The 12,219-nt window shown below is 37.7% G+C and overlaps 1 protein-coding gene across 2 annotated transcripts in view; it reads right to left on the minus strand.

Annotated features, from left to right (window-relative positions):
• ATP8A1 (ATPase, aminophospholipid transporter (APLT), class I, type 8A, member 1) overlaps nucleotides 1–12,219 on the minus strand; it is a 110,177-nt gene that overhangs the window by 26,189 nt on the left and 71,769 nt on the right. For both annotated transcript variants that reach the window (XM_009884958.1, XM_009884959.1), the window contains exons 27-30: nucleotides 10,585–10,659; nucleotides 10,326–10,448; nucleotides 7,844–7,922; nucleotides 3,449–3,510 (exon numbers count right to left, since the gene is read on the minus strand). In XM_009884958.1, coding sequence (XP_009883260.1) covers nucleotides 3,449–3,510; nucleotides 7,844–7,922; nucleotides 10,326–10,448; nucleotides 10,585–10,659 — 339 coding nt within the window. The remainder of the gene's footprint in view (nucleotides 1–3,448; nucleotides 3,511–7,843; nucleotides 7,923–10,325; nucleotides 10,449–10,584; nucleotides 10,660–12,219) is intronic.

A 12,219-nucleotide genomic window follows, 5' to 3' on the forward strand; every position in this document is an offset into this window, starting at 1 on the left:
TTATTTTTTTTTTTTAATCTTCAAAAAAATCCCCCCCAATCCCCAATTTTGAGAGTCTCAAATCTCCATGTGTGCTCCAGACCTCCTTGAATTCCTGCACAAGAGCAGGAACACACCAATGGCAACCCCCATCCCCTCCCCAGATTTTCAATCTGAAGTGAATGAAAGCGGAGAGTCTGCAAAACAAATGAAAAAGCAGGTTGTCTGGACTTATAATGGTGAAATAATGTTTTCTTGGGAAATTCTTGGCCATTCTGCAGGTTAGTAGCAAGCAATTAGCCTCTCAAGATGGTGAAGTTTCAGTCTCCTAGTTGAAAACTGGTTGCAGAAGGTGACAGAACAATTGCATTGTGACCTCTGTTTTATCATTTATGGATACAGCTGGACAAACAGGAATGAGTAGCTCCTGGTTACTATATTGGAAGTATCATACATTAACTAATTTATGAAGGGGGTGGAAAATGTTGCTGCAAACCTGAAAATGCAGGCTTCAATGTTTGTGAGTCAGCTGACATCACAGATGATACTTGGATGTTCTGCAGAACTGTAAGATTTCGAGACTTATCCATCAGCTGATGGGTGATAATCTAAAAGACAGTACTTTTCCAACACTCATTTCCACAGGATCTAGTGTAATCCAGTAAACTCTTTGTACTGCATGCAACTTGTTTTGTCCTGGTGCCAAGACTGGCTTCTTTTTTGGAAGGAAGTGCAGAGCAGAAAGACTGGGTAGCATGAAGTTCTGAGATCCCTTCAGGAATGAATTTCAGCTGTGATTGCAGCAGTATGTTGAATAAGTTGGTTTAACATGTATGTAGCGCTAACTCACTCTACAAAATGATGGCCAATACAAAGGATACTTTTAAAGCAATCAAACAATAGGAGATGCTATTAGAAAACATGACTTAGGTGCTAGGATAGGTGAAGTTATGCAACTTGTATATATAGATAACATACATAGAATTAATAAAATAAACTTCAGTCGAACTGAACAAGGCTGCAACTTCTAAGTAGAGTAAACAACGAAAAATTTGTAGATAGGGTGAAAACCCAGTGCAACTTCTAAGTAGAGTAAACAACGAAACATTTGTAGATAGCGTGAAAACCCAGTGCAGAATACCTCTCCCCAAGAAGAACCTGTTTCACTTCGAACAACAGGGCGTTCTAGTGGATACTCTTATGAAGTATTTATAAATATTGAGGAAAACAGTGACATTCAGATAAATGACTGACTTCTAAATGCTGCTTGGTGTTATGAGATCATAATACAAATAGACCTGTGTCAGTTGAACTACTTCTGTCAGGATTGAGCTATGACAATGACTGTGACCTTACATCTTAATTTTGTTAAGACTTGCACAGAAAACACTTAACCAGGATATTCCATCCATCCCTAATGGAGATCAGTTCATCATATGATAGATTGCATGATCATATGCAACTATGGCTGACAAAACATGCTGTGCTTGCCTTTTGGAACAGGGGAAGGAAAGTGTAGAGCAACTACACTTTTAAGAGAATGCGTGAACAAGCAATTTTTCAATGTGCCTGAAAGAATAATTTTAAAGTCCATGTACAGACTGTCAGAAGAAACATTTTATTTTAACTGCCAAGGCAGTAGGAAATACACAGAATGGGCTGTGGTCACTCAGCCCTTTATGGTCTTTAACCTTTCTGGTTAGCTGACCAGAAAACATCATTCAAAATGTTTTCTCATACGCAGGAGATGTTGACAGCAGCTACAGTCTCAAAGGACTACAATGTATTCTAGAATACTTTCCTTTTATTTCAGTTATGATGTTTCCCTGTTCCCTAAGGAAATTGATTTTGATGTGAATTTGTATTTGTATTACAGCCCCCTTATTTTGATGGAAGAATTAATTTCTTTTTGTATCTGCCAACAACAGGAAATTGAAAAATTAATTGAATTCTTAATGTTGAAGAACAGAGGAGAGTAAGCACAAGTCTAATTTTGTTTCTCAGAGAGATCTTGGAAAATTCTCAACTATTGGGTAACATTGATGAAGTTCAACAAGGCCAAGTGCTGGGTTCTGCTCCTGGGTCAGGGCAATCCCAAGCACAAATACAGGCTGGGGGGAGAACGGATTGAGAGCAGCCTTGAGGAGAAGGACCTGGGGGGGTCGTTTGATGAGAAGCTCAACATGAGCCAGCAATGTGCGCTTGCGGACCAGAAGGCCAACTATACTCTGGGCTGCATCAGGAGAAGTGTGGCCAGCAGGTCAAGGGAGGCGATTCTGTCCCTCTGCTCCACTCTCGTGAGACCCCACCTGCAGTACTCTGTCCAGCTCTGGGGCCCTCAGCATAAGAAGGACATGGACCTGTTGGAGCGGGTCCAGAGGAGGGTCACAAAGATAATCAGAGGGCTGGAGCATCTCTCCTACGAGGACAGGCTGAGAGAGTTGGGGTTGTTCAGCCTGGAGAAGAGAAGGTTCTGGGGAGACCTTATAGCAGCCTTCCAGTACCTAAAAAGGGCCTACAGGAAAGACGGGGAGGGACTCTATCAGGGTGTGTAGCAACAAGATAAGGGGTAATGGTTTTAAACTGAAAGAAGGTACATTTAGATTAGATATCAGGAAGAAATTCTTGACTGAGGGTGGCGAGACACTGGCACAGGTTGCGCAGAGAAGTTGTGGATTGCTCCACCCCTGAAAGTGTTCAAGGCCAGGCTGGATGGGGCTTTGAGTGAGCAACCTGGTCTAGTGGAAGATATCCCTGCCCATGGCAGGGGGGTTGGAACTAGATGATCTTCAAGGTCCTGTCCAACCTAAACAATTCCATGATTCTGTGATTGATACCTAGCAAGTGAGAAACAGATATTTAGTTTCATTAATTTATTCTAGCAGGTAAAAGACTAAAAGAAGAAAAAAAAACCACCAGTAGTGACTAACAGCTATGAGAGTAACAGAAGATTACTGTTAAGTGTGGGTCAGGTGTAATTCTGGCAGTTTGGTTGTCTCCAAAGAGATGTTCCACAGACCTTGGTTCCATGTGGCTCTATCCCTGTTTTAAGACCTCATGAATAATTAAGAGAGGGAGAACAGAACTGTATCTTCACTAGTCCACAAACCAGTTCCATCCAATAACCTCGGATTTCTCCAATGCAGAAACTTACCTTAAATTAATAAGCATGCTAATTAGGGAATTACAGTTCCCATTATTTTAAAAACAGACAGTTTCCAGTAAAGAACATATGTATCTTCTGCATCTTTTATTAAACCGTTTTGTTTTAAAGACCAGAATTAGAAAGCAAAATGCACTTCAAAGCTTCTCAAGGAGTCCTTCAAGTGCCATTTCTTATTCTTAAGCACTACAATCAATCAAGCATTCTATGTACAGCATTATAAATAATAATAAACCCACATCTTTTTAAGAGTTAAAGATAGAGCCGACATAGTCAGTCAGCTGACAGAGCACCAGCAAGACTTACTGTGTATACAGTGTTCCCCAGGAGCAGGTAATCTGAAGTTTTACCATTGCCGAATACAGTACCTGGAGAAGGAAATAGCGATAAAACATTTAAACATCCACAATAGCAATATATATATGTATATAAAAATCTTATTTTTGGTACAAAAGAGATGGTAGCACTTCCTACATCATATTAACAGAAGATTTCATCTTGAATTGTACTGAACAGTAGAGATTTACGACTTATAATTTTTACTCCTTTAAATCTTCCAGTGACTTCAGAAATTACCCCAGAAACAGGAGCTTTTTTAACATCATATAACAATATGAGCAATATTGTATGCAGTAATAATTCAATTACAGTGGTTTGTAAGTTCAGAGATACAGTATCTTACCGTCAGAAAACTATGAAATATAATAGCTATAGTGTACATTGATTGTAACCTAAGTAAACAGAAAGCTTAGAAATTCATATTTTCACTGATTCTGGGTATTTTTGGTATAGAAACTTATCTTTGCTCTTATCCACATTTCTGAGATTCAGTTTAAGTAAAAATACAAAAAATACTCGATTTTAATTCTTGAGAAGCTTGTTATCATAAGTTTTCAAAATTTACTGACTCAAATCTGTGTACTTATATAAATATATATCCATTTTGCACATATGGATACACACACAGCATTTATGCCAAGATTCAGTGCCCTGAAGAGATGTGTTTGCATTAAAATAACATCTACTGTGGTTCTTAAGTTGAGAATTCTGAAACAGTGCATTTATGCTCATTCAACAGAACTTATTTTATGACTATTGCTAGAGCACAGGCCACTCTGATCCCAATTCTGTGAAAGTTCTTGGCAGACATGGGACAACACACAACTCAACTATCTAGAGGAAATTCCTCATTCTCAGTTAGAAGTATTGAGCTTGCTAAATCTCTGTGTGTTCAGTTTAGGAACGCTTTTAGCACTCCAGTTTGTTCATATACTGCAACTAAACCAGAACACTTACTCTGCTGTAAAGGCTCTAATCACTGGGATATTGCTTTTTACTGCCATCATATAAAGAGATATCAAAATACTGTGCATGTAGTAGGGAAGGATAAAAATGCAAGATGAAAAAAAAAACCCAACAGAAAAATTAGTCCCGCTAATGCTGAGAGATGATAGGAAAGGATGCTTTTAAAAAGCTGTGTCGTGGGAAAGAGAAAGAGAAGAATAAAGGTGTTTGGTTTTTTTTTTTGTTTTTTTTTTTTTTTTTTTTTTTTTTTTGGCAGGGAGGTAGGGATGGGTTTAAAACTCCTCTGATTGGGCTGGCCAGAGGAAGGTGACAAGCTGATAAAAACGGTCTGTAGTTGAAAAGACTTATTTTTCAACTATGCTCAGCTAGCACAGGGTATATTAAGTGCTGCTAATTAAGTATGTTTTCGTATTTGTGTTGAGCGTTTTTCCAGCCTTCCTATCACCTTTACACATGCTTGAAATGAAATTAATTTTAGTTGCAGATGAAGAGTGCTCTTTCTTTTCAGGACTGTGAGGCCAATTTATCACAGAAAAAAAGAGATCTATTTATTGATATTCTGGAAGAGACAACAGGTGAAAGTTCACACAAAAAAACTAGAATAACAATGCTTGCAAATAGTCCTTCTTAACCTAGCCCTCTCCCACTCCAACATGAGGAGCTCACAGTGGCTGCCCCCTTAGCTCCAGCGATACTGGTTGCATTCCCGGCACTTCCCCGATTTAACTTTCTCCCCGGACAGATTAGCACACCACAATGGACTACAAGAGCTCTGGAATCCTGAAAACAAAGCTGAGACCATGGCTTATTTCAAAGGTTATGCAAAAGAGGGAGCTGTTGGTGGGTTTACTTGTACATATAAGTTTGGCTTTTGCTATTTTGAGGAGCAGCTGAGGGAACTGGGGTTGTTCAGCCTGGAGAAAAGGAGGCTCAGGGGAGACCTTATTGCTCCCTACAACTGCCTGGAAGGAGGATGTAGCGAGTGTGTGTGGGGGTCGGTCTCTTCTCCCGAGGAAGAAGTAACAGGACAAGAGGAAACGGCCTCAAGTTGCAGAGGAGATTTAGATTGGGTATTAGGAAGTATTTCTTCATCGAAAGGGTTGTCAAGCATTGGAACAGGCTGCCTAGGGAAGTGCTGGAATCACCATCCCTGAAGGTATTTAAAAGACAGGTAGATGTGGTGCTGAGGGACATGGTTTAGTGGTGGTTTTGGCAGTGTTAGATTAATGGTTGGACTCAATGATCTTAAAGGTTCCTTCCAACCTAGATGCTTCGATGATTTATTGTTACGTTGACAAAGCTGCATCAGAGGAAGCCTCTGTGAAGATTTGTGTCCTTGTCACATTTCATATCCCCATGACAGTACATGGAAGTTTTGTGTATTGTACAATGGTTATGACCCATGGAGCAAATTTTGAAAAATAATTCTTACAAATCTGTACCTATTCTCTGATGGTGTATTTCTCCGTAGACTCTACTACAATGTATGCAGTTTGAAATTTTCCACTTACAGACATGAAAGAGGTGGACAAGTGAGACTAAAGAGTAAACAGGAGAAAATGCTCAAATAAAAGGATGGCCGTGAGCTCTGAGAGATTTTCATGATCTTCAGGATTTGATTTTCAATGTTCTAATAAATACCTGCTCGAACATGCACTCTGCTGTTTAACAATACATACCAAGCAGTAACAAGCATAATGAGGATAAAACAGAGGAACAGGCATACAGCTAAGTCTATTCCCATCACTCAGAGTGCTGGGACTCAGCACTCTTATGCACAAAGCTCAGATATCCCCCATTCTTCCCATTCCTCATGTCTGAGGATGCTCCTGTGCTGCCTCTTTGAGAAGAGAAGGTGGAGGCTGAGACTTGTTCTCAGAAGTTCCTCTCTCTGGTGGATCTCTCTGGCACTCATCAGCTCCCCCCTAGGAAACTAACAGCATTATTTTCCTTTCCTCTTTACACACACAGTCATCAAAGATTTAGTTACCAGCAGCTCTCATCCTGTGCTCGCTTCCCCTTCACGCAGGACTCTGTGCAACAGCCGGACCCACGCAGGTACTGGTTATACCACCCACCGTGCACACAATCCCTGTCCCATTTCTGCTCCCCTTGCTCCCCTGGCCTTTCTCTAGGAATGAAAGAGGAACCAGAAGGCAATTTTTTCAGACTTGCCAGCAGGTCAGTTCTGGCCCTGGGGGCTGGGAGGCCAAGAGGCCCGTGCTACAGCGCTCTCAGAAGTGCTCATGCAAGTGTCTCAGCTTTGCCATTCACACATGAACTCTATTCTGCATCACCACATACACTCGTTAAAGATTTCTCCATCATTTAATGCATAAGTCTCTCGCACGGACTGGCTACAGCTTTGAACGGGGATTTTGGTTTGGATTTGAGGTTGTGGTTTTAGAGTATGCACTGACATTTTGGGACCTCTCTCCTCGCGGGCTGTGTAAACCTCTCCAATGCCAACTGCTGCCACTGAACTCACATCTTGTGGCCTTTCAGAGAAAACAGGCTGCTACTACTTCCCTTTACCCATCAGAAGTTACCGAGCAAAAAACACTCTGCAAGAAGTTTTCCCCTTAACCTTTCCAGGCACAAGCAGCTATGACCACCTCACTATCTAGTCTCAACACTTCCAAAATGTCCATGAGAATACTTCTGTCCCCTATGCCAGGGCAGACTGCCTGGCTAGATCAGGGAAACTGAGAAGACTACTAATTTTACAGAAAAGCTGCAGGGTACAGATGACTTTTTTTTTTTCTCCCCACGAAGTGGATGCAAACCAAAACCTTACCCCTACAAGAGCTCCCATATACACAGGCATTCCCACAAACAGGCAGCAGTGCTTTCAGGTTTCCTCTAATTAATACAGCTTTCCTCCCAACCGTCCCGTTTCCTTCTGCAGCTCAGGTGCACATACAACAGCTGAACTAGAAGACAGGACTTAGCTGTCCAAGACATCACAAGCCTACTCATACAGATGTTCACTAATGGGTTAATATGCTCAGGAGAGAAGGTATAAACACCAGCAGTAAAAGCTTACAAAAAGTAAGAGACAGTCCTGATTTAGGATCTTGTAGGTATTTACCATGGTAGCACATTATATAAAAAAGCCAGCATAATTAAATAGCAATCTCTCTTTATCTTGTTTCAGTTTACTTCAAACCTATTTATATAGTTTTAGGCTTATGTACATAATATTATTCCTATTTTATACATATTTTTAAGAAAACATTTTAAATATGCTGCATCTGTTCTACTTCTGGAAATGGTATCCTAAAATGTAATCACACAAAACTGTTAATATTTATAAAGCTTTCCTAAGAAAAAAATAAAGAATTTAGATGTTTAGTACCTTTCAACATTTACATTTTTATTTTTCATAATACTTACCATGCTGGAGGGCTTTTAGTGGAAACCAAAACAGAATGAATGAGTGGAAGAGGCCATTTAAACAATGAACCCAGAAAACCTAAGGGAAAACAGAAAATCCATGAGAACCATTTGCAATAAACTAGCTCTGTGAACCCTGACCTTTCTTTTTATCTGCATGTTAGATTCACAAAATGTGTTTCTGTCAGGCCACCACTGTGAAGTAATATAACTGACAGGCACTTTCTGCCTCTTCGCTCTTCATGGGTCATTTGTTTATTTTTATGTTTTGAAAAAAGTGTGTATTATCTCCTCCTTTTAATTTCAAATCAGATGGGAAATTAAAATGTATACATATGGGAATATCATCAGAAAAATTAAACTAAACCAGACAACTGGAACAAGTGCTACATTCTAAGTAGGGAATTAAAAAGGACTCTAGCTTTTATAATTCACATTTTGTGCAGTAAGAAATTTGGATAGTAGAACAATCAAAACCCGAGTTTTACATATACCTACCTAAATATCTCCACATATAAAGGAATTAAAAAAGGAAAAATAAAAGTATCTTCCTTAGACTTCTCCTTACATGCTCCATTCTTGAAGTACTCAGCTTCATCATATTAAACTTCCTTTCATGTATTTGCTAAATAATTAAAATTTTACTTTCAAACTTATTTTCATTTGTAAAATACGCCTTTTGAAAATAACTGTATTAAGCTTAAGCATAAACAACCTATTGATCCTTTCCATAGTATAAAGATTCAAAAATATGTAATGCATTTCCTTCAGGATAGCAATCATGTTTTTTCATTAACAACGTTTTTGACAATCGTAGCCTTTATTGTAACTAACTGATGTGTACTATGAGTGTTAAGGTGTTCAGGCAATTGAAATTAAGTTGCCTGCCTCACAACATTTTCCACAATGTCTCAAAATCTTTTGTTAGATTATACAACTACACTAGGTTGTATGATCCAATTTACACTCCAATACTTTGCACATTTGAACTTGTGCTACTCATTAACCTTTGTCTTCTCCTTCTTGCTATGTCATTACCAGAAGTTTTTATTTGACAGAAAGCACAGGTGGGTGCAAGAAAAATTAGTTCTACTTTTCCATTTTCCTGGCCAATTCTTATTGTCACATGCTAATCCTTTAACCTCTGTCATGACCTCATAACCTTTGATCCCTTTTACCATAACAAACATCTGCATCTACATTCAAGGCAGTAATGTTTCCAAATCTTTAACACCAACTATTCAACTTATATGGCTGGGAATTTTGTAGCTGGGAAGTTTGTAGATGTTTACTCATAACAAGTGGCATATGAGAATACCTATAGAATTTCCAATGAAGTCAACAATACATCTGCGCAATAATTATATTATAGACTTATAATAAAAAAAGTATCAAACAAATGTAACTCATGACTTACATAATTGTGTTAAAACTATCACAACACAAAAGTGTTTGTATTAATGGATCATGAAATGTCTCATATTTGTAAAGCATTCATCGTGACAAGAAATGCTATTTTCCCTAGTTTCCTTACAATTTTTAAAAGGAAGGAGAAAAATCTCATATGCTTCAGTGAACAAAGATAGTTTAGACAAATAATTCTACATGCATAGGAGTACTCCAGTTTTACAACACAAGCAGCACAGTGCTAGGTATGCTGTATCAGCTCCATGCGTCTACTACTGACCACCACATGTAGGCATTGTTAATTCAGTGATAGACTGAAAACGTCCCCAAGTTCAACATACAAAGACATTACTTGAAATGTCCCAATTATATTTACAAAAAATCAAATCAAACCAGAAGGAACACTTACAAACATCACAGTATTCATAAAATTGCAGATTCAGGAAAAAGTTTTAGTTAGGTTTTTTAATAAAGATTCTTTACGGATAAATCTGTAGAAATTGTATATAGTAAGATTTCTCCGCTGTTTTACTACTTCTTGTGCCAGTCTCTCCAAGATGAATGTCACCTGTTTTCTACCTCAAGTAGCCTCAGATTTCTTTTGATCCACCTTGACAGTTCTTAACCGTCTCCAAGTACTTTTTCCCAAAACTCAAAATTAAACCATAAAATCACAACTCCAAATTGACAAAGACCAGTACCAAGAACCTCCCTCTACAAATCTAATGACAGTTCTTATTGTCCTCTGCAACACTTCTCCACAGGCTTCAGTAATCCATTTCCATATAACAGTACCAATACATACACCCCAGCGACAGAGAGGTCTAATCACTTCTGCCTATAGAAGACAGCTTTATTACCAGCAAAGAAAAAAAAACCAAACCAAACAATCAGGGCTTCCATACTTGCTAGAAATGGATAAACGATTTGAACCATTCACACACAAGTGGACAACTGGAAATAGCAGTAATAAAAATCCCCTCCTTTTTTAATTATGAGCAGCACAGAACCAAAAGGGTAATTACACTGAATTCCTATTAATTTCTGCTTTAATTATATTTGTTTTTTTATCTACCTTAGTATTAAAGTCCAGTGCATTTTGGGAAGTTTTGTATAACTCTGGATATTTCAGCATGTTTTCTTTTCGACAGGATCTCTCAAATATTCCAAGAGTTAGTGGAGGCATTGCTGTGAACATCTGGTAGATTGATTAAAAAAAGAAAAAACAAACATATCACAAAACTTTAGAGATGAGGACTTGCTTAAAGATTGTTTACTCAAGAAACTTTTGTGGTTATGGCTGAAAATGACTGAGAACACACAAATCATCTTACCACATTGTAGAGACCTATACACCATCTTTCAAAAAGAATTTGTCCAGAAAAGCCATTGACAAAAGCAAACCAGATCTGAAAAAGAAGAGAAGCATATATTACTCAAGTGTCCTGCGAGGTGTGATAAACAGATTTTTTTTTTTTTAATTTTTTTATTTTCTCAGCTTCACAAAAAGGAGTATTCCTGGAACACATTTACAACACAGCTGAGGATGTTATGGCTTAAACCTGTATGAAAAAAAAAAAAAACCAAACAAAAGAAAGATGAAACCAACTTGTGTTCAGAACAGGTAATGGGCAATCTAGTCAAATATATAAGCAATTCCATCTGAACATGAAAACATTTCAAGAAGGTAGCTGTTGTCAGAAGGAAGTATGTAAGAGTGATTTAGCTCACTGCATTTGTATTGTACTTAATTCTTAATGAAATAAAAATTCTGAGAAATATCGGGGGAAAATATCACAGGAAACACCTGTCGTCTTCTTCTAATCATTAGCAAATCTCCTAACTAACAGAATTCATACAGTAAGCTGTAGTGTACCGATAGTCCTTTTTCATACATGAAACTCATGAAAAGATGAGGCTTTACCAGAGCACTAAATCAACTACAATTACTTAGGTAACAAGCACTAACTCAACTATAGAGTATTTCAGAAAGACAGCTGGAAATCTTTCCATTGCGTAAATTCAATCATTTTTGCTAAGAGGTTAAAAAAAAAAAATCAAATTTAATTTGAAAGGCATGACGACAGATTTTCTTATGTGTTTCAGAGCATGACTTTCTTCTGTTGCTTACTTCATGCTTCTATTAGTTCAATGACAAAGTTGAGAAGAAGCATGACTGATGAATCTATTAACAAGCTACATTGAAACTATATTGCTTACAACAAACAAGCTATGAGGTGACAGAAGTTAGGATCATCTACATAACACTCTATTCAATTTAAGACTCATGTTTTTCACGTGAATTTTTAGACGCTGCTTTGCAGAGACTTTGCTATAGTTCACATCTCATTTGACTTTATTGCTGAAGCATGAATTGCTACAATCAACATGTATGTTTATCAATATGCACCCAGGCTGGCCTCCAGGTAACCAGATTCTATGGACCATACTCATATTCTTTTATTATGTTGTGGAATGTTTGAACATGCTTGTGAATACTTTGTGATTGAAAAAAAACCCTGAAATTTGCAACTATTAACACTAAAAATACAAGTTAAAATTCAGCTAAAATTCCTATTTGATCAAATAATAAATGAAAAGGAAATAAGATTTTTTGGGGGCCAGTTATCAGATTGCATAAAAAAAATTCATGACTATTAGAGGCTGCAATATAGAGACATAGAATATAATGAATTTTCTGAAGTCTTATAATGTTAAATTCCTTTACTTTGATTGATTTAACAGTAACAAGCACTCTATTTTCTAACCTTTCAGTCTATTAACTGAAAAGACAACGGAATTACTTATGCCAGTTGAATGAGATTTTTATAAGCTGTTACATATTTTTGTTTTTGAAATAGGAGTTATGATTTAACTGTGATGAATTTAGAAGACATTTATTAGCAGCAGTTTCTCAGTAGCTGAGTATGAGGGAGCGAGATGAATGCATAATCAGTTGTTCATTACTG

This window comes from Charadrius vociferus, unplaced genomic scaffold (assembly GCF_000708025.1).
Source record: "Charadrius vociferus isolate BGI_N301 unplaced genomic scaffold, ASM70802v2 scaffold134, whole genome shotgun sequence".
NCBI classification, from domain to species: Eukaryota; Metazoa; Chordata; class Aves; order Charadriiformes; family Charadriidae; genus Charadrius; species Charadrius vociferus.